This window comes from Nilaparvata lugens, chromosome 1 (assembly GCF_014356525.2).
Source record: "Nilaparvata lugens isolate BPH chromosome 1, ASM1435652v1, whole genome shotgun sequence".
NCBI lineage: Eukaryota > Metazoa > Arthropoda > Insecta > Hemiptera > Delphacidae > Nilaparvata > Nilaparvata lugens.
The window spans coordinates 23,776,862-23,804,442 of record NC_052504.1 but is presented as its reverse complement, the minus strand read 5'-3'; the positions used below and the strand labels follow the sequence as shown (position 1 = coordinate 23,804,442).

Sequence of the window (27,581 nt, the reverse complement as noted above, 5' to 3'; positions counted from 1 at the left end):
GGAATAGATATAAATTATTGCTATTGACATTACTATCAATTGCTATCGATAGTAGCAATCACCATAGAAATCATAATATGTAACAGTGTACTCGTTGTAAACGGTACCTGATTTGACTATGTTAGAATGTATTGATTGCGCTTAGTGAAACTAGACAGTAGAGTGTCAAAGACGGTTCAGGATATATAAAGAATAACATTTTCAAGACAAAAATAATAAAGAGCTGAATTTCTATTTTGTAGAATACATTTCATGTAGCATTCATATTTATATTATCCATTTTCGTGATACTTTCGCGCTGAAAAGAGCAGTTGTAAACCGTTGGCAATTGTTTCGCTTCTAGAAAGCAAAATTCCATGCCACTACATGGATTATTACAAAACGGTGGTTACAAAGAATTCGAGCAAAAACACTTTTGATGGTAAAAGTTGAATGCATGCTTCCGCCTGTTCGGAAGCGGAAGTGGGCTGATGCAGATTTGCTGACCGCGGTGGTGCAGTGTGTATGCACGGATAGAAATAAAAGGGGCAGGAAGGAAGAGCTCTCTACGTTTTGTGGTACGGGGCACCAGGACTGGCTCCAGATGCAGGGGGTCAGGGGGAGGGGGCAACGCTGCTCATGTGGCGAAAGGTCATTAATTGGCGCGCACTTTCTCCTCAGTTAGATAAGATGAAATCAGTCGCTGACACATGTTCATTCAACTCAAAAGTCGACGTTTAAAGCCAGGCCATGCCGTGCCAAGCCGATATTGATCGCTGCACTGATGTGATAACACATGTATTGTTCGTCACAATTTATAAGTAGTTCAATATTATAGCTGAAGAATCAAAACGTTTTGAAGATTTAAGAATGACGTTTTCAATATTAGGTCAAGGTTGAGATGAAGGAGAGGTTTTGATAAACAGCTTGAATCTTGAGTTGAGGAACTTGATTTAGTGATTCATCAACTAAGTTTGAACATATGAGCTTGATTCAGGAAGCATCTGGGCTTGGAAATTGGGAAGCTTTTCAATTTTGAATTCAAGATCGAGGTTGAAATGAAGGAGTCTCGCTTTACCTTTGGTCAACAACTTGAATCGTCATTTTTTACGACCCAGGTGTGAGCATCTCAACTTTAATATTTAATAATACAATGATTAAATAAGTTAATTTGCACGCTGTATTCACGGTTGCGAAATAATGCATTTACTTTTAATTACTAATACTTATTCTACTTTTAATACTAATATACTTATTAGTCTTAGGTACTGTAGTAGTCGTAGGTAATTAAGGTACTTATCGTAGGTAATTAGTAATTGTTTTCAACAATAATCCTCCAAATTTAAATTTACCTTTGAAGTATATTTTATACGATTGGCTGCCAAGAACTCATTTTTGAAATAATCAAGAAGTAACGCAAAAATGCATTATTAGTGGAACTAATGGAAAAGTTTCTATAATAAATGAATACTCATTATTTGTTCAATTGCCACTCCTTTTCAAATTCAAATATTCCTACTATGCGCTTAAGTATTCGCATCACTGAGTACTTTTTTGTTTTGATGTTCATTATTAAATATAATTATGAAAATAATTTCGTTATACATACTCCTCCTTTTAGTCTCTTCATATCATCATTAATTATTATCTTTCAGCTTCTCAATGATTATCAAGGTAATATGGATTGTCGCTCAAACTCAAAACCCAAAAGTCTGCATGTCTAAATATATTTCTATACTTTAACATTTTTTCTCACATGATAGCTTTTAAAACTCTTCTCTTCTAGTAATTTTATTTATATTTTTTATTTTTGTTTTTTCTTCCTCTGTGATTCGAGTTTGAAATGTATTTCTGTAATTTCATGTTTGCCATAGGTCTTTTTAGACCTATAAAATAAAATAAATAAAATATGAAATAAAATACATCAATCAATCGTCTTGAACTATTTTCTTTCAATCTAAAACAATAATTTAGTGTAATTAAAGATTTGTTCATTCAATTTGAGAACAATTTCACCACAACTTCGAATGTGACAGGAAAATTCGTCAGGAATGAAAATCGAAAATATTTTAACGGGACACTGCAATAACAAAAAATGTCACAGTACAGACAAAAACGATTCGAATACTGTATATCTATGCTGTCCAGTGTTCTAGAATGATATCAGTGTTTGATGACTGGAAACTATAAAAAGTTGTCATTTACATTTGGGTCTAGGTCGATACTTTCGACTTGTCATGTCAGAATTGTTCAAATAATATTAAATTCAAGGAAATTTACAAACCAACAGAAAAAAATTAGCAATTGAAAGGCGAGTAAAATAAAACCTATCATTGAACTCGTTCAACCAGTTTCTCGTGGATTCACTATCAGATTTCTTCCAGCTATTTTGCTACAGATTTGCTTTCACTTTAGGAAGAAAAACGTCAAGATTCAGAATGTTATGGTTGTTTTTGTATTTATAGAAATTTGAGTTGGAATGTTAAATTGATATTTGATAGGCAAGGATTTAAAGAATTTTCTAGCAGTCGAGGAAAAATACATATTTCAGGGGTGTCAAAAGGGAGGTCGAATACACAGACTACGTCCTTGAAATTTTAGGGGAGGGGTGGCTCAAAATCAAATATTGGGGGGGGGGTCAAAAATGTCAGGAGTGTTTGGAATGACTACTGACAACATTTTTAGGTTTCTATGAGCTTCACTCCTGCATATCATATTTATATCGATTTAAATTACTAGCACAATTTTTCTTAAAGCCAGAAGAACAGGAAAAGCGTGAGTTTCATACACTTGAATAAGAATATCTATATATCGATAGAAGTACCCCAACAACCCTAACAGCTCTGGCCTTCTACGCTGGGTCAAATAGTTGCAACTCCAGGCCTATTTCAAACAATCATTTTCAACTTGACACAGTTTTCTCAAGTATATCTAAATCAAGTAGTAATAAATATAATTTCGACAATAATCTTTCAGTTAGTTATCGCATCAAGTTTTACAATCAACTAAACGGAAGCCTACTACTGTTGAAAGATATGTCAGATGTCAGAGTTGTCCTTGGCACTTGAACAATGCTCACTGCTCAGGCACCAACACACAAAGCGCAAAACATAGCAACAAAAATCACACCTGAAGCATAAACCTATACTGATTCGTTAGTACCTACGTTCATTATTGTATCAATTAGACGCTTCAACAATAACAAGTAGGATTTTCTAGTCGAGTAATTTCTACATAGTGCTGAATGATCTAAGCATTCATTCATTGTCTCTACATGGCTGCTGCAATCAGCCTTTCACCCTGACCCACTGCTCTCTGGCAGATAACTAATCTATAGTCTCCAGATGGAGTTGCCGCCTCTGTAGAGTTCCAAATAGCAAAAATGAAGATAGCTCAATAACACTGGGAAAGAAACTGATACCGAAATATTTTACTCTTGATCATAAGTCGAAATATGAAGTACTCTTCAAACCATTCATTCAAAAATAAGTGTCAAAGCTGAGATTACATTCTAATTCATTTTATAAATAAAATATGAATAATTCATATATTTAATATTTAATATATTTATAATTATAATTTAAAATTATGTGTTTTATCATTTTTGGATGAATAAATAAATTTTCTATAAAAAAATCGCCGCTCATTCAATTGACTTATTTTTTGTCTGTTTTATTCCAATATTTCAATTTATCTTTCAATAGTTTGACATTTTATGAGACTTGACTCCCAAACATATCAAATTGATAATTTTTACATTATAAAGAATTATTTTATCATTACCGGTAACAATTTTTTAAGTCTGTAGTGAGAAACATGAGGCTCAACAGCGATTATTAGTAGCCTATTTGAGCGCAGTGTGTGTGTGTATGCACAGCTAAGTTATGTCAATCTTTGTCTTCCTAGTATATACAGATATCTCGGAAATAATGTTCGATATATTTGGCCTTCACTCAAACCGTGTGAATACAACTAGGAATCTTGCAACGGGCGACCCGCAGAATTTTCAATTCATTGACAAACGACTAACAGCCTGCTTTCCTGAACAGAGGAGACTAAATGAATCCAACTGAACATGCAAGTTTTTTTTTACTGGAGTAAAAATATTGAAAATTCGGCTAGCAGAGTGGGAAGTATTTTTTGCAACTGCACAACGATTGTGAATAATTTATTATAATACAAAAATCAACTATCCTAAACATTACGAGAAACGTTACGAGAAAATGTAATATTCGCACACAATGAAAGAGATACAAGACTATCTATAACACGAAACACAATATAAGAATGGGAAATGGAGGGATAAATTACATAACAAAACAGAATAAAAATATACGGTACTGTAATATGGAAGAAAGCATCATGAATAATCATTAGGAATCGGCAAAGAATGACTCTGAGCTTAGGTAATCGTACATAGAATGAAGAACTTAAAAAAAAGTTGTTACAAAAAAAGAATGAGTTATTTATTTGAATAGTTTGAAATTTAAATACGATTATGAATAAATTATTACAAGTTATAACAAATAAATACGGGATGAAAAACCAGCAATAAGTTCTGATAGGCACAGTATGAAGGCTTTACTAAGGATTTGGTATTTGATCGTAGCCTTCTGTGAAACTCTAGTCTTACAGCAATGTTTCAAGTAGCTTTGGTGATCCAGAAAAGGAAAATAACCTTCACAAATTAATGCTGAGAATGCCGAGAATTACTTTTTTCACTGAATCGAGTTCCCAGGCAACTGCATAGTCTCGTCTGGAGGCTGGCTGAGAAACCTTCACACACGGATAGACTTCATGCAGTAATAACAAACTGAAGCTGACTGTCTAATCACTCAGTTATTCATTTGCAAGTGACTGGAATATTAATATTATATGCTGAATAATTTATGACTGCATATGAACTAATTGCCCTGGAAAAAGGAAATTCATATCTTTAAAAACAGTTGACGAACGCAGAGCTCGGCATGAAAACAATAGCTTAATAAATCAGTTTCAAATGCCAATTAAAATTATTTACTTACTGAATATATCTAGATACTTGAAAGACTGGTAATGGGTATGAACAATATTACAAATTCTGTGCTTCTGTGGTAAGCACTTGAGTGAAATATAGGTCATTCTTGAAATCGATACTATAATATGCAATTTCATAATTATTTTGACCGATATCATTAGATGCTATTATTTAAGTTCTAATTAAAACCGTGTCTTGTAATCAGACGCGCAACAATTTTTTTCCAATCCTTGTCAATATCTTGAGGCTTTAGAAATTATTTGATTCTTAAATCAGCTTACAACAAATTCTACAAATTCAATGCAAATAATAACGTATCATGGAATCAGAATTTGTTTCGATGAAATTTCCACTTATTTTAGTTGATAATGATTCTAGCTTTCTACTAAACAAAATTCACCTCGACTAAAATGTTCAAACAAATCAATTTTAATGATTATCTCACCTACAAAAATTTGAAGATTATCAGTCCGGCTACAACATTTTATAAACTGAGACTAATTCCAAATTGATCATTCTGGTTTCTTGAGACAGTCATTTCAATCATTCGAAATTGGAGGATAGATTCATTGGACCATCATTATTATTATTGCTTGCGGACAGATGTGACACAGACGCCCACTATCACAATAGACAATACATGCTATGAAAAAAGACAAACGAAATTATGGTTCCGGAGAGACAGACTAGCAACTTACAAAAGAGACTTTTGGAAGGCCATAATGACCAGCTATTTAAGTTCTATAACCGATTAGAATTGGAGGTGGGGGAAGATAGAAAGGAAGATCTCATTTGAAATGTTTACTGGGTTTGTTCATCAATTAATATAACACAAATGCCTGAAGAGAACAAAGTGTATTATTGCATTCAAATGCCTGAAGAGAACAAAGTGTATTATTGCATTCAAATGCCTGAAGAGAACAAAGTGTATTATTGCATTCAAATGACTGAAGAGAGCAACGTTAATCATTGAAACTGAAAAAAATGATTTGATGATTTAATAGTAATTCGATTTAGATATTTTAATCTCCCACTTTTAAAATACGAAAAGAAGAAATATCTTTAGAAATTTAGATGTATTTAAATAGCAAGAAGCAAGTTTTGAGACTCTATGATTTCTCAATAGCATGAACAGAAAAAAAAGATATTCTTAAGGAAGGACTACATTTCATACTGATGATGAAAAAATAAGAGTTACTGCATTGATGAGCTTATCTATGAGTACAAAGGACCTTTTCCTGACCCATGCCCAGTTAATTTAGATTGAAATTGTTTGCTTTGCAGTAACGACTAACAAAAAATCTGGTGTGGCGCACTCACACAACTTTCCTTTCCGTTATGAAAATTGATCACCTGACGCTAGTGTTCCCGCGCATCTCAAGTCTACTATTGAAAGATTTGAGCCAGCTGGTGACAGGGCAATAACGCTGGAGACACACGAGGTTTGCTATCTCTTCATAGTGAATCATCTAATAGAATCAACAGTTGCCAACAGTTTGTAATAATTGGATAATCACATTTTCACGAATTTCGAGCTTATTTTTAATTTTAGGTGAAACTTTTACTGAACATTAATTGTAGAGATTCTCATGCTTAATCTTTTCCACTCGAATTTTTATGTTTAAATTGTATCTGAAGCCTGATAATTGAGAATCTAAAATCAAACTTTGCATAGATGGGGCGGAGCTCCTGAAATTTTTACAGATATGGGACTTGTGGCAGTTGATAGAGCTTATTGATGACTATTCTAGGTATATCTTTAATCAAAATCGTTGGAGCCGTTTTTGAGAAAATCGCGAAAAACCCTGTTTTTGACAACATTTTCGCCATTTTAGCCGCCATCTTGAATCGAATTTGATCGAAATTGTTCGTGTCGGATCCTTATAGTGTAAGGACCTTAAGTTCCAAATTTCAAGTCATTCCGTTAATTGGGAGATGAGATATCGTGTACACAGACGCACATACACTCATACACACACACACACACACACACACACACACACACACACACACACACACATACAGATCAATACCCAAAAACCACTTTTTTGGACTCAGGGACCTTGAAACGTATAGAAATTTAGAAATTGGGGTACCTTAATTTTTTTCGGAAAGCAATACTTTCCTTACCTATGGTAATAGGGCAAGGAAAGTAACATGATCAATGAAAGAGTTTGAAAAATATTTTACAGCTGTGATTTCTATTTCTCATTCTATTTTATTAAATTAAATAAAATGTTTGGCGAAGTCGACGGTTTGGCATTTCTCTTACCGCGTATCGCCTTAAATGCGCAACATATAAACATTTAAACATTAAGCTGGGTTCACACCAAAATGTTAATAACTTAATCTTTATAGATTCTATTAGATTGAATGGAACTTGACAAACACATATGTTCATCATATGTATAATAAGTTATTTTTAATCTAATAGAATCTATAAGGATTAAGCCATTAACATTTTGTTAATAACTTTGGTTTAAACCCAGCTTAATGTTTATATGTTGCGCATTTACGGCGAAACGCGGTAATAGATTTTAATGGAATTTGACAGGTATTTTCCTTTTTAAATTGCGCGTCGACGAATATACAAGGTTTTTTGGAAATTTTGCATTTCAAGGATAATATAAAAGGAAAAAGGAGCCTCCTTCATACGCCAATATTACAGTAAAAATCAGACTATAGAATTATTCATCATAAATCAGCTGACAAGTGATTACACAGATGTGTGGAGAAGCCAGTCTATTGCTGTATTTCCATTAGGTCTATACGTCTATAGTTTCAATCAGGTAGGTACTTGTGGATAATAATAATACTACGTGAGGTCTACTGTTCACAGAACTACTAGTTAACAAAATGTTAATAACTTAATCCTGATAGATTCTATTAGATTGAACGGAACTTGACAAACACATATGATCATCATGTGTATGATAAGTTATATGTTCAATCTAATAGAATCTATAAGGATTAAGTTATTACCATTTTGTTAATAACTTTGTTGTAAACGCAGCTCAATAATCAGAACGAGTCAAATTTTTTGTTTTCCACAAATAATGTATTCTTGGTATTATGTTAAATAAGTAGGTAAATCAGGTGAATAGATAAAATTACATTCAATAATAATTATAATAATAACGAATAGGCCTACATAGTTTCTATAGTCTCATATAATTACACATTCATGCTCCAGCAGGAGTTTTTGGCGCTATACATATTATATACAAAATTTAGATCAGAATTGTTGAAAATCTGTTATCTGTTCTAGTTTTTTTTTGTTCATAGAGATAGAGATGAGAGATTTCAGAGATCGAAGCATGACAACAATAACTTCAATTTTGAATTGTTGAAGAATCAAGTTGAATTGCTATTGTGATAATTTTTAACAATGTATGTATTAATGTCAGTTTATGGGCAATCAATATCGGTGATAAATGACAGCGTATTAATTTCAATTGGTTTCTTTGTAACCACAGGCATTGTGTCAAAATCTAGATGCCGTTGTGGAAAATTGGAAACGTGATATAAATGTAAAAATAAAATCTGAGGTTTGGTTGGATCTTGTTATTAAATTTCAGCATTGGTATCTGCTCTATCTTTCAACCACTGAAACGCAAAACATCTCAAACAATGATATCCGAGATTTCAATCAGAATACTGAAAAAAATGAAAAAGCACGAAGCCTGATAGCTTGAATATATAGATAAAACAGGTAATCTGGCAACGATTCAACGATCAAAGATAACGATCTAGAAGAAATAAGTGTAAATGGATCAATGCACATAATTTGGGGACAAACATTCTTTTTTAGTATTTTTACATTACTGTGATAATGATAATATTATATTCATCTGTAGTAAGATTTTTCCTCAGATTCCTTGGATACAACTAATAATTCCAATCTAACTGACATGTAATCGTTTGTACTGACGAGAAGTATTCGTTTATTAGCTAACAAACAACCTATGCATGAGTGATAGTTGTGTTCATATATTAGTTTTCACTGTGTATTGAATAAAGAAAATATCTATACGTAGAACTCACTCTTGAAATTTAAAGAGAAGGGAGTTTTTTATTGTGCATTAGTTGAAGTTTTCTCGTTTTTATTTAAGAATTCCCCCTTTTTTCAAATACGGTACATCAAAGGTATGAAATCATTATCATTCACATTCAGCAGAATATATTTTAATTCTAATGTTGGTAAGAGTGTAAAGGTTGAAGTTTGAAGAAAAAATGAGAAAATATAGGTAATTCCCATAATTTAATTCATAGAAAACAATTCTATTGTTCCAAGAGTAACAAGCCTGAGAAAATTGGAAAACTAATTTAATAATGATATAATCATATAAAGGCCTAGCAAACTCTACACTTACAACGACTTGTATAATGAAAGCCAACGTCAGTTTTTTTTAGAAAAAAATCTTCTCAATACAATACTGATGTTGGCTTTCATGGACAACCCGGAATATTTTACGTAAGAATCGGCGATAACGTTAGTTTTGAGGCATCATGAACTTGCATTAATGTGAAGAATGGTAGGCTAACACGTTTTCTTAGTCACGGTAGTAATCATCAATCTATCAAAGGGATAGTGATTGGTTCCTTTAGTCTGCGATAAACCTATACCAACACAAGATAAAACTATGTCTGGTCATTTCAATGTTTGTTGATCTTGCAAATATTCTAAAATTAGTTAGCACACTCAGACATAATACCATGATAAAGTTTAATCTCGAATAATATCTTCTACATTCAGAATATTTTATTATTTTTAATTTAGGTAATCTAGTATATTAATGAAAAGTTCTTATAATAATTGAAAATATTAAAAAAAAAGATTATTCACACTAATATTAATTTATTAATGATTTTTGAATATATGAAGGAATATTGAAGCGAACTTCTATTAACTCTGAAGGTAATTCTGAGAATGATGGATTCTAATTATTGATGTTTTAGTGTAATACTGATTTTTTTAAATTTATATTGTTCATATAATATTTGGACCGTAAATTTTTGTGAAATATTATAAGAAGTGATACCATACCTTATTCAGATCTGCTCATCAACTATCTAAATTCGGGGGAGAAATAGTTTTGGATTAATTCTGTTGTTTCTCTCCCAATCATTGTTTTGATTTTGTGCATGTGTAAATGAAATAAATAAATACAAAATGAAGATTCAATGAAATTTAAAAAAATGGAGTAAATGAGTTTTGGGAATATTTCTATTCAACTATCTATGAATGAACTGAAACTTCAATAAATAGTATTAATCGAATGAATGAACGAAGATACTTTCTCCCAATTGAAGAAAGTGTCGAAGTACATTGTTATCATAACATTATTTCTCAAATGCGATAACTTACAAGCTTAATAACTGATGAAAGCCAATACCGGGTTTCATTAAAAAGACAATGAGTCCATTTCTAAGAGTTCATGTCTATTAATAGCATTATGAGAGATTGCCTGCCAGAGTAGGCTATATAATGCTCATTGGTTCTGGATGATTTTTGTTCACTGAAGTTGAAGATAAGCTTATATTATGAATTAATGGAAGAGTACTCTAAATCAAGAAAAATAAAGAGAATCATCGCTTTTAATTCTAATGAAGTTTTTGTAATTAATTGCTCCAAGGGAAAAAACCGTTGTATTTTTGAATAATTATCAACATTTTTAATTCCAAAAAAGAATTCACTTCAAACAGCCTGATTACTGTTTTACTTGGAATTTATAATTTACTACATAAAACTGCTATGAATGACATATTTCTGTCTATAGTGAGGTCCACATTATAATGGCAGTGGAGAGAGATAATAGGACAGCGTTGACGATTTTCTGCCTTGTCACTGCCTTCTATAGAGGATATCTGATACCGGTATATATGATGTAATATTAACTGTTGATTCTTGTTTAGAATAATAAATTCTATTCGACAAGGAAATTTATTATTCAATAATTAAATAATACATTTTCATAATAAATTGAGAAATTGTCATTCATACCATATATTATAGGCCTAGTTGATTAAATTGCTGAAAAAGATTTGTTAATTATTTATATTTCTACATTGTTAAAAACCGATCTGGCAACGTTGCAGAGCAAAAAAGGTTGGCGCTATCTGCTTTGTCGAATGATAGACAAGAATAACAACACCAATGTTAGTCAAATTCTTCATTCCTATATATTTCTAAATCATTCCTATTTAGAAATGAAATAAATGTTCTTATTTATTTTTAAATCATTGCTATAGGCCTATATTTTATAATGACAATCTTATGACAGAAATGCTACCGAGCGAAAGGTCAATAATGATATAATCATATAAAGGCCTAGCAAACTCTACACTTACAACGACTTGTATAATGAAAGCCAACGTCAGTTTTTTAGAAAAAAATCTTCTCAATACAATACTGATGTTGGCTTTCATGGACAACCCGGAATATTTTACGTAAGAATCGGCGATAACGTTAGTTTTGAGGCATCATGAACTTGCATTAATGTGAAGAATGGTAGGCTAACACGTTTTCTTAGTCACGGTAGTAATCATCAATCTATCAAAGGGATAGTGATTGGTTCCTTTAGTCTGCGATAAACCTATACCAACACAAGATAAAACTATGTCTGGTCATTTCAATGTTTGTTGATCTTGCAAATATTCTAAAATTAGTTAGCACACTCAGACATAATACCATGATAAAGTTTAATCTCGAATAATATCTTCTACATTCAGAATATTTTATTATTTTTAATTTAGGTAATCTAGTATATTAATGAAAAGTTCTTATAATAATTGAAAATATTAAAAAAAAAGATTATTCACACTAATATTAATTTATTAATGATTTTTGAATCTATGAAGGAATATTGAAGCGAACTTCTATTAACTCTGAAGGTAATTCTGAGAATGATGGATTCTAATTATTGATGTTTTAGTGTAATAGGCCTACTGATTTTTTTTATATTTATAATTAACTCAAATTTATATTGTTTATATAATATTTGGACCGTAAATTTTTGTGAAATATTATAAGAAGTGATACCATACCTTATTCAGATCTGCTCATCAACTATCTAAATTCGGGGGAGAAATAGTTTTGGATTAATTCTGTTGTTTCTCTCCCAATCATTGTTTTGATTTTGTGCATGTGTAAATGAAATAAATAAATACAAAATGAAGATTCAATGAAATTTAAAAAAATGGAGTAAATGAGTTTTGGGAATATTTCTATTCAACTATCTATGAATGAACTGAAACTTCAATAAATAGTATTAATCGAATGAATGAACGAAGATACTTTCTCCCAATTGAAGAAAGTGTCGAAGTACATTGTTATCATAACATTATTTCTCAAATGCGATAACTTACAAGCTTAATAACTGATGAAAGCCAATACCGGGTTTCATTAAAAAGACAATGAGTCCATTTCTAAGAGTTCATGTCTATTAATAGCATTATGAGAGATTGCCTGCCAGAGTAGGCTATATAATGCTCATTGGTTCTGGATGATTTTTGTTCACTGAAGTTGAAGATAAGCTTATATTATGAATTAATGGAAGAGTACTCTAAATCAAGAGAAATAAAGAGAATCATCGCTTTTAATTCTAATGAAGTTTTTGTAATTAATTGCTCCAAGGGAAAAAAACCGTTGTATTTTTGAATAATTATCAACATTTTTAATTCCAAAAAAGAATTCACTTCAAACAGCCTGATTACTGTTTTACTTGGAATTTATAATTTACTACATAAAACTGCTATGAATGACATATTTCTGTCTATAGTGAGGTCCACATTATAATGGCAGTGGAGAGAGATAAGAGGACAGCGTTGACGATTTTCTGCCTTGTCACTGCCTTCTATAGAGGATATCTGATACCGGTATATATGATGTAATATTAACTGTTGATTCTTGTTTAGAATAATAAATTCTATTCGACAAGGAAATTTATTATTCAATAATTAAATAATACATTTTCATAATAAATTGAGAAATTGTCATTCATACCAAATATTATAGTTAATTAAATTGCTGAAAAAGATTTGTTAATTATTTATATTTCTACATTGTTAAAAACCGATCTGGCAACGTTGCAGAGCAAAAAAGGTTGGCGCTATCTGCTTTGTCGAATGATAGACAAGAATAACAACACCAATGTTAGTCAAATTCTTCATTCCTATATATTTCTAAATCATTCCTATTTAGAAATGAAATAAATGTTCTTATTTATTTTTAAATCATTGCTATAGGCCTATATTTTATAATGACAATCTTATGACAGAAATGCTACCGAGCGAAAGGTCAATAATGATATCTATCTATAAATATAAAAGCAAAACGGCAATGGTTCATTCACTCACTCATCCTATACTATTAAACGAGCAACTTCTGTTTATATGTTTGGATGTTTGTATTTCACCGGATCTCGAAAACGGCTCTAACGACTTCTCACGAAATTCAGAACATGGTAGGTTTATAATATAAAGATTCGATTGCACTAGGTCTCATCCCTGGGAAAACTCGCAGAAGGACATTAAAAGGATAATTATTATTCATCCTTGGAAAACAGCTGATAATAATTATTTCGTCGTCTGTTGGTGATGGAAGTGAGTGAGCGAGTTCATGTGTGTGGGACTGTGTCAAAATTATGACTCAGCTGTTGAACTTTTGTAATCATTCAATCAGGTACATAGTGCCGGTTGCAAAAAAGCCGGGTTATTTTCAATCCTGATTAATTCCAGTAGATCCATCTTTTTGAAAAATGTTCTTCTCTGATTTGGTTCACGTGAAGTTAATCAGGATTAAAATTTAACCGGCTTTTGTGCAACTGTGCCTTTGTGAGGGAAATTTTTGCATTCCTCTGGGAATTAATCTCAATTTACTATGATTAGATAGAACATTTCTGTATGAATGTTATTATAATTTCTTCTTTTGTAATAAATTGTTTATGCTTTCGTACTCTAGAGCGAAGCTCGGTCCCCTGATATTCATAATAAACTAAGAACCAAATTTGGAAAATTCCGCAGGCAGATACGCCAAAAATTAGCGTTTTTGTCATCGTTTTCCAGTATTTTTCTGCGTTTTCTCTAGCCTGGCTGGGCGGATAAGACGAGCGAAGCAAGCCTGCCGGCTAGTTGCTCATATTTATGATCCTTAACTTCATTATAATTCTAGACAGTACTTAAAAAAAAAAAAAAACGCTACCGGTATAAGAACTGACAGGCCCCAAATGGGTTACCTGGCCTATAGTCCTAGGCACCAAATATTTAAGCGTCAATATTTCCAATTTTTCAAAATACTTTTTTTAGCTGATGTTGGTTTTATTATACTTTAGAGAAAATCCCAAAATTTGGAAATATTGATAGAAAGAACTAAGTTTATTCCGGATCTCTCAACATAAGGAGGGTGGAGGGGTGCCAAGATGGAGCCAATGGCGCCACCCTGGAAACGGGCATGAGAATTGAATTGAAACCAAGCCTGTACAATCTGGTTTCTCAAGTCATGATTCAAATTTGATTATATTTTTAGAAAATTGCCTTAGGGCCCGGCCACACAGAGAGCGATCTGCGATCCTATGGGTTTCTATATCTATATGTAAGATTTGCGATGTAGATATAGATACGGTATAGAAAACTAAGGGAGACGCAGAACTCTCTCTGCGTGGCCAATCCCTAAAAAAGTAATTAATTTGACATTAGTTAGGTAAAATAAATTATTTAGTTAAATGATATTAATGAAATACATTATAATATTTGAAATGTTATAATCTTAATAACAGATTTTTAAACTGTGGAGAGCATGTACTTTAAATGAATAGTAGAAAATCTGGAATCTTCAGACATGATAATGTCATTGAACCATATTTTCATTTTATTATAATCTATAATGGAAAAGGAAGAGTATAATCCTAAAAAACGTTTAAAAAAACTTCAATACATAAAGTCGGTTTATTATATCGGTCCTGTTTATTATTTATGAGTGTGAAATAAATTTGAAATTTGTCTATGTTAGGCCTAGCATAAACTGAAATGATTATAATCCTATAAGGATGTCCTGAAGAATACAAATAGTATTGTACCATTTTTTATAAAATGGCCATTGATTGAACTAAAATTATTATAATGATTTTCAATTAAAAGAAAACCGATGAAGAAGTAGATAACTTTTCTGAATAATTTGCTTATGTTGAACAAATCAGAGCAAATATAAGAATAACAAGCCAAAGTTAGGCCTAATCCATATTAATTTTCTAATATTTATCTACATAGAGGGGGTAGATGAGTACTCAATAGCTCCTCAAATATTCGAATTCATAAACTGTATTAAAATGCGCTATTAATTCAATAATTGAATTGACCAAATTTTCAAATTATTTGATTATTTTAAATTGGAAAAAATGTAGTAGACCCAGAACCGTTATGCATCACATTGACATTACATCTGAAATCTGAATAGCAGTTCGTCTCACTATTATTGTATTATACTGTAGTAAACAATAATATATGTTTCTTCTAAACCATATTAAGATAAATGACTTTTTCAGGAAAAGGCTGTCAAATAAAAGTTGGTGAGCAAAAGGTTGCAAGTTTGTGACCGGTGAATCACTTTTATTATAAATAGCCCACATGAATAAGTAGAAAAAACATATAATTTTTTCCCGAAACAATAATTTGATTCTTTTCAACTTATCTAATTGAAAGATTTCAATTTTACATTATAATATGGACAATGCATATTTTATTCAATACCTTGAGTTTGAAGCGTTAGAACTATCAGCCATTTCTGCGATGAATTGTGAAAGTGATAATGAATAACACTTGTGAAGTATTATAACACTCAATAGATAAAATAAAAAGAAGATTCCTAAAACAAAATCACACTCTGAAAAAACAGCAAACACGACTTTGGACTTTCCAAGCAGAGACTCAAGACTCAAGAATCAACCTCAAAATCTCAAAATGTTGCATTCCCGACTTCAATATAAAACAAACATTCTACCAACGCAAGAAATCAAATTTTACCGTTTGCAAGGTATAGAATACAAGACCTATTAAACAGTTTTATTATATTTTATATTGCTGTCAAAAATATTTTATTATTATAACTTGAAATTAATAAATAATAATGGAATTATTATCATTTTTTCACAAAAACTTTGGTACTATAAAATGCTTTAGTTACTACTGAAATCTCATAATCGTGTAAGCACTGACCAGCTGATCTAGAATCTAGAGCAGAAAGCAGATAAATATTTTTTAGGTTAGAATTCAACTTATTGTATTTTCAAAATACTATCAATTATTATTATGTGATATTATATCATTACCAAGTCATTTAAGTTATTCAAACTCTGGATCAACTAGAATAACTCAATTTTTATCTCGAAATTGATTTATTCACAATGTTTTCAAGATTAAGATCTAGTGCTTCGCGTTTCAAGAATTTGCCAAGAAGGTTTGAATCTTCTACAACTTTTCAGTCACCAACAGGCAACAAGACCCATTTTGGATTTCAAACGGTGGATGAAGATTTAAAATCGACAAAGGTGCATGCTGTTTTTGATTCGGTTGCTAGCTCGTATGATCTTATGAATGATGCTATGAGTTTTGGAATTCATAGGGTATGGAAAGATACATTTATGCTCAGGATGAGCCCTACTCCTGGAACCAAGCTCTTGGATGTTGCTGGTGGAACTGGTGATATAGCGTTTAGATTTTTGAATTATTTAAAGACAGAATCTCTTTTGTCAAATGACAAATTAGGTAAAAGCTCAGTTACTGTGTCTGATATTAATCAGGCAATGCTAGATGTTGGAAAACGAAGGGCGGAAAAGCTTGGTTTTACAACAGGTGAGGATATTAATTGGCTTCATGCAGATGCTGAAAACTTGCCTATTGATGATGATACATATTCAGCCTATACAATAGCTTTTGGTATTCGAAATGTTACTCATATAGATAAAGTTCTTGATGAAGCATATCGTGTGTTAAAACCTGGTGGTAGATTCATGTGTTTGGAATTCAGTCATGTCAATAATGAGGCTCTTCAGTGGATGTATGACCAATATTCTTTCCAGATGATTCCAGTAATGGGTCAAGTGATTGCTGGTGAATGGAAAGCTTATCAGTATCTAGTGGAAAGTATACGCAAATTCCCTAGTCAAGAAAACTTCAAAGAAATGATACAAGCTGCAGGATTTAGTCAAGTTACTTATGAGAATATGACATTTGGTGTAGTTGCAATTCACTCAGCCTTCAAATTATAATTTAAAGTGAATTAATAGTCAAAGGGTAATACATATTTTTGTATATAATTAATTGTTGTTCTTTTGTATGCACGTTTTCAAATATTGTATTGCTTGTGTCATATTTCGTCATCTAAAAAGTTGTCATTTTGTTTTAAATTAGATTTAACAATTGTAATCTACAAATAAACTGAAAAATCAGAAAACATTTAAATATAACGTGTACCGTATGCTTTTTTCAATTTCATAAAATACAATTGCGCAAGATTTATGTGCAAAAACTGCTACCTATATTCTCTAATTTTCAATAAACATTTCTAATTTTCAAAGTGTGCCTCTCAAGCCAAAAATCTTGTGTTCTTGATAATAAATACTTTGCAGTGGCAAATAAAAAGTTGATTACTGATCAACCTGGTAAAAGTAGAGGGAAAAATAAGTACAGGAATTCAGTTATATAGATAAAATTTGATTAATCTTTAATATAAAAATACTGTAGGCCTATCAATTTTTATTTATTTTGCATGTTATTTATGTAAGAGTGCTTTGCAAAGAAACTTATTCTTTTAAAGGTAATTAAAAACATAACTAATTCTTTTAAAGGTAATTAAAAACATAACTAATTCAAATATTGCTCTAATTATTTTTTGATTAAATTATATTTAATTGCGGATGATGTCCACTTGTGCTTTTAGTTGTGCGTGAGTGATTTAATGAGATGATCAAACGTCCATGCTTACCGGCGGGATTAGAACCCAAGACCAGGTAGCCCTAGCAGATTTAAAAATTTAAAATTTTTGCAGGATGCCGTTTTGCAAATGATTCCAGTTAAATGGGGACCTCCATCAAGCATTCACTGATTCAGTAGATTGTTGACGTTTTCCCTCACTCTTTGCATCAATGACAGAGAATAGACGTCGGGCAGAGACGTGGCGCGGACGTTTGTCCCTTCCACGTCTCTCCTTTGCAAACATATGGTCAATGTTCACAGAAGATACGTGGCGCGGGCGAGTAGTGCCGGGGCCACACCTGTCATACAGCGTTTCCATTTCACTCCGATCATATAAACGGACGACTGCGAAATAGTCGTAAATATGATCAATAGTCAAATAGAAGACGGATTTGAATGTGGCAAGCCTCACCTGTCCGTCATGTGACCTGTTCTATCATCACTCCTCGACCCGACAGAAATATTGGACATGAGTCGGATTGGAACGCTGCATGACAAGTGTGGCCCCGGCTTAAGCATTTAGCCGGGGACACATCTATCATGTAGCATATTGTTCCCACTCCGATCTGATCACGGTTGAAAAGTTCTAAAATGGTGCTTGCCACACATGTCCGTCACATGATCTGTCCCATTACAACCCCTCCCACCCCACAGTACTCGGACATGAGTCGGATCGGAACGTTGCATGACAAATGTAACCCCGGCTTAAGCATTATTCATGACCATGGCCATACGCTGCTATGTTCAGAGGTGGGCAGATGCTTACATATTGAACTGATAAGCTCTTAATAAACCAAGAGGGAATTTAAATTCAGAAAAAAGTAAAAATACTTTGGACTATTCCAGTCTCTCACAGTGACATTATTTATATCAAGATTAGAACAATACAATTACTGGCATATTAATTGCAATTATCATTACCAATAAAATGATCTCTGGGTCTCAATAGATTGAGATTGTGCAATTTGAGACCATCTCTTCAACGGGGTTCATTTTCTTCCACGAGATTGAATTCCCAAATATCACTCCAAACGACTGTTTGAATAAGTTGAAGTCTCAGAGAAAATCTTACTCATCCCAGAGAAAGATTTGTAGCGTTTTTCTGTCTAGCCATTTTCACCTCATTTACATAATCTGAAATGAAGATTAAGATTGAATATTAATCATGATGAAGTTTGTTAAAAGATTAAAACTTACAGGCAATAAAGGTTTGTTCTCAGGGCTTTTCCTGTAAAACAAGTAAATCTTAGTATGAGCTGCCCGCACTAGGAATAGCCTACAGTACATACTTATTAACAGTATAATAAATAAAAACAAATATTATAAATAACAAGGGCTACTTCTAGTAATAAAAGTGTTACCCTCTCTCCAAAAAACACTTTTTACTAAAAACAACAAACTTCTTTAAATTATTGAAAGTATTAAAAATTAATTAAAAGCAATATCTCGGGACTTATTCCATCTTCAAATGCAAATTCAAAATAAATAAACATCAGTAACTAATTAAAAGCAATGTATATTTCGAGACATTTATTTTGAATGTGAGCCTGAAGATGAAATAAGTTCCGAAAAATATAGTGTTTTTAATTAATTTTCTAACGGTTTTGATAATTTTAAGAAGTTTGTTGTATTAAAAGAAATAAAAAGTGTTTTTTCGAACAAGGGTAATATTTTTATCTCATTTTTTAGAAAAAGTAATGTTTAATGCATTTTTAATAAAAATTATTATACTCACATCTACTAGCAAGTGACCGTATTTTACTGTCTGGTTTTAGTAGATATTTGTAAGTATTCAGTGAGTATTATCATAGAGTGATAAAAATATTAGTGGATGGTGTATACTCTATAACATATCCACGAGCACTTGTGACTAATCATGGAAGAGTGACCAATTTTACAACAGGCTCACATTCACTCATCTACTTCTGAATTATTGCATGATTGGAATGTAATTTATACAAAGCTGGTTCCGTACTGAAAAAAGGAAATGTTTGACAAACATGTTTTTTAAAGAAGTTTGATTATATTTGGACATACGGTACAATGTTTTCTCTCATAGGTCATAGAAAAAAAATCAGTCAAACTGTTACACCAAACTTTCTAAAATGGTTTACCATTCAAATACAAACCATTCAAAAAGGTACCTTCAACCAAACATGTGTGTCGGACATTTTTGTTCAGCGTGGACCCAGCATTATAGTACAGACTCAGGATCCCTATTTTGTAAAAAATGATTCCTTCATGAGCCTGAGACTTATTATAGTGTAATTGCAGTTTAAGCTGATTTCCAAACTACTTCTGAAACAGGGTTTGAAGACTAAAAAAAATAATTAATGGCAACATTTTCAGATTTAATCATTTAAAATCATTGATTAGGATAAGTTGAGTCCGTAGATAGGGAACCTTTTATGAACTACTTTTTCAAAGCGTTACGATAAAAATTGAAATGTTGTATTTGTATGGTACCTATTTGTTTCATAAAGGATGTCCATAAGATGTCAAGTCTACTATAAGCATACGAATAATAATTGAAACAAATTTATTCAATTTTTGATTAAATAAACCTACTATTTTTGAGACTCCTCTATTTGAAGTCTCTGTTTTAACGGTGTTATTTACCTTTGATGAATTCCTTTTTGTCAGGATGTTTGTCCAGGGCTTCCTGGATGGTGACTTCGGCTTCTTCATCTTTATCCATGCACAGTTGTGCTTTAGCTTTGCACATGAATGCTTTCAGATTGTTCTCATCCAATTTGAGTGCCCACTTGCAGTCATCCACAGCTTTACCGTGCAAACCAAGATTCGTGAAAGTAAGCGCTCTATTCAAGTACAGCAAGCAATCATCTCGAACCTCATCCATGGCCTTTAAAGTAATAAAAAGAAAACTATTAGGTTCAATATAAATTTAAAAATGTATAACATTTTGAAGGTGAAATCGTAATTAGCGCAGATATTTTTTCAACGAAAAATCATTAGGAAATTGAAAATCATAATATGAGAAGATTCAGTTTGAGTTTCAGATAGAATTTGTCTTGTACTTTTATGAAAAATATCTTTGAGCTGTGAGTCATTCTCTAAACGCATGAAAATTTCGAAACAATATTTTTTCAAAATAATTCAATAGAAGGGTTTACAGGAGATGTAACGTTTCTGGTCAGAAATATGATATATTTGGTATTTTTCCTTATAGGAAATCTGAGCCTCTCACTCAAAGTATAAAAATACATACCCAAGTTCAATCAAACTTTCAAAATAATCTAATCGTACATGTAAAATAAGCATGGTTGTGGATTCACTATTATTTTCCTGTAAAACTAAACATTTTTATAATTAATATGCCATAAAAGCATCAACCTATCACAACAGAATACAAAAAAATATAACTCTAGAACTTAGATCTCAAGATGAGACAGAATACTTCACAATAAATTTATAGGTAATTAATGAGCCATTAGAGTATCACAACTGAATGCAGAAAAATAACTCTAGAGCTCAGATCTCAAAAGAGGACAGTATATTCCACAATCGCCATGAGACAATGCTAGACACGGAAATGAGTTTCCAATCATGAAGATTCCAGTCATGTATAATTAACAAATGATTGATTGATCAATTTTCACTAGAAGAAGCAGCGTTAAATAAGTAGATACAACAATCATTTACGAAAATGTTAAATACACATATTCGTTAAATATACAATGTTTCATATAGTCGTTTATTATAGAGAACCTGAAATGTTACCTGATTGTAGTATGAGAGCGCTTTCTCATACTCCTTGTTGCGGTAATGTTTTGATCCTTCCTTCATAAGTCGTTTAGCGACCTCTCTACTCATCCGACGATTTTCAGCGCGTTCCTTAGCATCTCTTTCAACAGATTTCATAAAATGTTCTGAAATTCGTAATTATTGTTAAATATAAAGTAATTGAAAAAATATCAATCAATGCTAATAAAAGAATATTAAGAATATTGATAAAGAAAATCAGTGGAAGCTACAGCAGAATATCATTCACAAAAGTCTTACCTGAGCTGTTAATGATCTGTCTACAACAAAATTTTATTCAATAAATCAATTGAGGATGATTATTATTTAATGAATGAAACTTTGAGTTTCCTATACAAATATAATCTTGCTTATACACTCAATATAGTGCTCTGTATCACGTGCATTGTTAATTTAAGGCTACTTGATAGTTTAATCATATCTATTATTAATAGTAATTGTCAATTAATAGTACCGTTTTTATTTTCATTCATAATATAATCGGTTTTAGGTATTCATCCTATTATCAAGTGTCTAAATCATTATTTTATATAGTCATTATTTAAGACTATATAGGCAAAAAGGCTAAAAAGGCATATAGTTCATATGCCTTTTTATTTATGTACGGTAGCTATGTATTTTAGGATCATGTACATTGAATTTTTATGTTTTAGGACAAGCTTATACTTTGTGAAATGTCTGCAAATAAAAACTCTTGAATCTAATGTTAAGCTGTATCAAAAAAACTTCTTATTCTCACGAAAAACCCTTGACAAAAAAATTCAGAGGATCATGATGGTAACTAACTTGGGTGATATTTTTTGTGAAACAATAGCCCATTTCACGAATGTTTATAAAATCACCAGAAACTCACTCAATTTGTCAAATTTCCATTTAAAAAACAATAGTTTCATGGCTTCTGTACTGTGAAATTACCAAACGATTTTTATAATACAAAATAATTGTAATACCATTAGAACTCAATATTATATATGGGTTACTATTTAAGGGCGTTCAATTCTTGATCAATCCATGACCAGCTGGCGCTGGATAGATTTCCACATAGGAAAAAACACTCAAGTCCACACTAACTATACTATACTCATTCTTCACTATACTCCAATATATTCTATCTGTACTCACACTATACTATACTATACTCATTCAAGATGGCATGTCAAATTAATATGTGGACGAAACTTGTGAGCTCCTCCTCATCCAATGAAGTGTGGGAGGCTGAGCGGTTTATCACGCAGTACTTTTTTTTAAATGATTTTTCTTTCAATACACTGGGAAAATCTATTGAATATCTGCTGTGTGATTCGGTCAGTCTTGAGTATGGTACATTAATGTCATCTCGCCTCCTGGTGTTGTGATCATGAAATTGGCTTCTTGCTTGCAGTGTACAAATCCGACCCTTCAGGAGCATCAAGGTGCTGAGTAAGTATTGGCTGAAGACAGTAATAATCCCCAATCTTGTAAAAAGCGGTCGGCAATGTTCCAGGGGTGGAGAAGACGTCATGATGCGCTCTACTTTTTTTAAGAAGGATAATCTTTTCACAACTGCTTGCATGGTCCCAAAGTACGATTCCTTAATTGACATGGCAGTGGAAGAGGGCATGATTTGCAGTAACCAGATAACTCTCAAGTACAATGTTTCTCAACTTCCGAATCAGGTGGGTGACCTTGGAGAGTCGATTACAAACCATATTGCTATGTTGAACCCAAGAGAGAGAGAGGCATCTACCATGAATCCAATACGCTTATAACCTGGGCTGACTGACTCTAAATTTTTTGCAAAAATTGGTATGAGTGATATAGACCTTTCGTTGATCAGTTCCTCTGGGTCACCTAACTCACCTTTTTTTTAAAAATTGGCACTGTCCTGGCTATCTTGAGAAGATCTGGGAAAACACCCTACCCACGACAATCATTCATCAATTTACTCAAAGGTTGAGTTATTACAGTAATCACTGATTTTATCAATGCTGTAGACAAGCCATAAATGTCAGGACTAGTTGAGTTCTTGAAGCCTTTCACAATCTTGTTGAATCCATTTGGGCTACTCTCTTCCACTTGATAAGCTCACGGTTGTGGAAAGGGACTCCTTCAACTGCATCTGCTGCAGATCCTGGGAATGCTTCTACTATCCTATTGACAGAGTGGACAAAAATTCATTGAACTTGTCTGGACTTGCACTCTTAGTAGAAGTAGTTTATTTTTGGATTCATTAATAACATTCCATGCTGCTTTACAGGGCTTTGGTGCATGGCTTTTAGTCCTTTCAATGCTGGATTTGTTGGTTTCAGATACTTCCTGATGGTAGATCTTCTTGAGTCTGAGATAAGAATTGTCTGTAGTTCCTCAGTTGGAGCAGATCTGTATGGATTTTTTCAATGATCACAAGAGGTTTAATTAGGGCTAATCAGCTAACTAGGCCTTCATGCCTTTATGATCGTTGGTGACTGTCCAATACAAATACTCATCAGTCTATGAAGATCAGGACCTTTTAATTAAGTATATTTGTAGATATTTCATCAATTGCTTCCTAAATATTAATTATTGCCATCTTGAAGAAACTAGAAATCAATATAATAAGAAATTGATTGTTATTGGTTGAAATCAATTCAATAAGCTCATTATGTCTAGGTTGGCAGCAATGAGCAGGGACCCCCATTTAAATTGAAAATCCAGAGTTGTCTCAAGCCTCCCTCTTTTTCCCAGGAATTCTCGTCCCATTCTATGAACACTTTCTTTAACTAGAAATAATAACAAATTAAAATATTGGAAATGTTGTTTAAGGAGTTGTTATTTTTACTCACCAGGAGAAACTTGATTGGGTTTGTCATCATGTTCATATGCCTTTTTATTGATGATAGTTCTGTCTTTAACTACTTTAACCTTCTCCTCATCAATTTGAATTTTAGTATCATTTCCTAAAAGATAGTCAGCCTTTTTCGTAGCACCTTCCGAAACACTTGGATCCTTTGAGCACATTCCATTGATGACTGAAGCTGAAAAATAAATTTAGTTGTAAATTATTATCTTAATAATGACTTTAATGAGAAAACACATTATTTGATAAAGAATATTGTTTTGAGAGAAACAATTTTAATTTTATTCTTATATTTTTTGAGCTACAAAATACAATCTGCTGAAAGTCTTCCTCACTTAGTTCTTGTAATCATCCACATTTCATCTGAATAACGACTTTAATGAGAAAATTATAATTATCTGATGAAGAATATTGTTTTCAGAGGAACAATTCATTTCTTATTCTCATATTTTGTTACTGAATAAAACCTGCTTAAACGTCTTTCTCACTTGATATGTTAGTTCTTGTAATCATATAAATTTCATAACTCAACTTACATAATAGTCCAGTCAAATTGTCATTTTCTGGAAACTGACCCGAACGAATTTTTCTCCTCGGTTTTATATGTATTTTGGAGTGCAGAATTCAAATTTGAAAATTTGTGGCACGTCAGAAGGCGGCTTCACCCATAAAAACACTCCAATTTTTTTTAAATTTTTCAGCTTATTTTAAAAACCTTGGCTTTTTTAGAAAATGTCAGCGTGCCAAAATACATGTAAACCGACAAGAAAAATTCTTTAGGGGCTGTTTCCTGAAATATGATCATTCGACTGGACTATAATATCTCAAACATAAATATTATGCCAATATATTACCGTATTTATATTATATGCAAGGAAAAAAGAGTTTGAGGATATTATGCAATTTGCAATTAAGTGCAAGATTGAATCTTCATTTTTTGCTAAGAATTTTGACAACATGAGTAGTTTAAGGGATTATGCTAGACAAAACTAGATTTGAAAATTCACTACAAGTCCTGTCAATCAGTTTTTTCCATACTATCTACAGTTGATTCTACTTTAGTGCAGTCTCATGTTAACAGAACTTTAGTAATTTTGCTACAAAAATCAGATAATAATTAAAGTTATGAGTGTTAGGTTCAGTGAAAGGGGTTTAGGGTCAACTTAGTTAAAGTTAGGTATAGTGCCAATTTACTGACTTTGAATAACTGTAAAAGAATGAATCCAAATGATTCCTATTCTGCATAGGCCCCTTTTTGTCATTTGATACATTAGACTATCCCATCCAATGTGAGGAGTTCCAAACGTCATAAAGAATTTTTTAATATTTTTTCTTGATAATCTCTAAAGATTAATTTTAATTTGGTTTTGAGGTTACTGATGCAGTATAAATTTGTTATTAATCTATTGAGCCTATTCCTCACAGTACCTAGTGATATTATGTTCCTTTTAAATTTTGGCTAAATTTAATACAATGTTACAATGTCAGTGGAGCTTATGATCTCAAGCAGGTTTTAATATTAACAAGTCGTCATTATCAAATAATAGCAAAGTATCACGCCTACTGTTGGGTTACTTTATCAAGGCATTTTTAAGGTAAATTAAGAAATTATAATTTCAAGACATTTGAGATTGCATATAATTTATATTAACCAAATCGTTAAGTGAATAAATGTCTAAATAATCTATAACTTAACTTAGACCTACTTATATCATCCACTTTTCGAAGAAAGTTTGTCAACTCTTCATCATTGACTTTGTCGAATGGTGGTAATTTATTAGGAAAAGGTTCCATATTTTGAGAAAACTGTTCAATAATTTGCAACTGTTTAATGACAATAACTCAAAGAATAATCAAACGCACCGACCGGTTGCTAGGTTCAAAAATAAGTCAAACATAAAATTATAATAAAGAGTAGTCTTCACTGATCCAATACAAAAGAAAAAGAGTTAGGTGAATGAAATAGAGTTCAATAGAAATCAACCATATTTCATCTGAGTTTCAATTTACAATTAATTGTCAATGTTTTCTATTAAAAATGGAATTCTTTGTAAGTAAACAAACATTTAAACAGTGCATCGTCTGCTACTCCGGTAGATAGTCAGCTGTTTATAATCGAGTTTCGGATAGTTGCGATCCTGGTGGTAGATTAGTCAACTGCAGCTTCATCCCCGGGTACATTCAAACCAGAGAAAACTCCTATAATTTGTGAAACTCTTTGTAATTCTGTGATTCAAACGCATCAGGATCCCTAATTTTGCAATTTACCATTATAATAACTAGTAGTTCTGTGAACAGTAGACCTCACGCAGTATTCTCTTTACAAGTACCTGATTGAAACCATAGACCTTATGGAAATACAGCAATAGACTATCTTCTCCTCACTTCTGTGTAATCACTTGTCAGCTGATTTATGATGAATAATTTTATAGTCTGATTTTTACTGTAATATTAGCGTAAGAAGGAGGCTCCTTTATCCTTTTATATTATCCTTGAAATGAAAAATTTCCAAAAACCTTGTATATACGTCGACGCGCAATTAAAAAAGGAACATACCTCTAATGTTTCATGAAAATCTATTACCGCGTTTCGCCATAAATGCGCAACATATTATAAACATTTAAACATTAAGAGAAATGCCAAACCGTCGACTTGAATCTTAGACCTCACTTCGCTCGGTCAATTATTAATTCAATTGCACTCATCATTAATTTAAATAGACAAACTAAATGAAGTTTCACTTTTGAAAAGTTGATTGCTATTCGTATTTTTTTACTATTAAGACGCGTTTTCATCAGTCAGGATTACTTGAATTCATGTTTTGTGTAAAATGCATGTACTGTATTTTGCAAACATGCTGTCAAGTGTACAAGAACAGAAACTTGATTTCACTATACCAATGAAGACCATTCTTCATTTTTTTATATTGAACATGTTTGACTTTATGGATTCAACTTGAATCTTGAAGGTACAATCAAACCTACAAATAAAGGGAAAATGAGATAGGTACAAAAAGTT

At 32.0% G+C, this 27,581-nt stretch overlaps 3 protein-coding genes across 3 annotated transcripts in view; 1 reads left to right on the top strand and 2 right to left on the bottom strand.

The window, feature by feature from the left end:
- Positions 1-15,978, bottom strand: part of LOC111058478 (epidermal retinol dehydrogenase 2) — a 37,385-nt gene extending 21,407 nt beyond the window's left edge. The window contains exon 1 of the mRNA XM_022346011.2: positions 15,743-15,978. Within this exon, the coding sequence (XP_022201703.1) occupies positions 15,743-15,774 (32 nt within the window). The 5' untranslated portion in view covers positions 15,775-15,978. The remainder of the gene's footprint in view (positions 1-15,742) is intronic.
- A 217-nt stretch (positions 15,979-16,195) lies between these two features.
- Positions 16,196-17,455, top strand: LOC111046023 (2-methoxy-6-polyprenyl-1,4-benzoquinol methylase, mitochondrial). The gene has a single exon (XM_022331507.2). It carries the CDS (start codon positions 16,396-16,398, stop codon positions 17,257-17,259), a length of 864 nt encoding a protein of 287 aa, XP_022187199.1. The 5' UTR covers positions 16,196-16,395; the 3' UTR covers positions 17,260-17,455.
- A 1,338-nt stretch (positions 17,456-18,793) lies between these two features.
- LOC111046022 (tetratricopeptide repeat protein 12) lies at positions 18,794-26,661 on the bottom strand. The gene is made up of 5 exons (XM_022331506.2): positions 26,270-26,661; positions 24,550-24,741; positions 21,707-21,855; positions 20,585-20,828; positions 18,794-19,099 (listed from the first exon to the last, which is right to left on the bottom strand). The coding sequence occupies exons 1-5, from the start codon at positions 26,355-26,357 to the stop codon at positions 19,038-19,040; spliced, it is 735 nt and encodes a 244-aa protein (XP_022187198.2). The 5' UTR covers positions 26,358-26,661; the 3' UTR covers positions 18,794-19,037.
- Between the last annotated feature and the right edge of the window lie 920 nt (positions 26,662-27,581).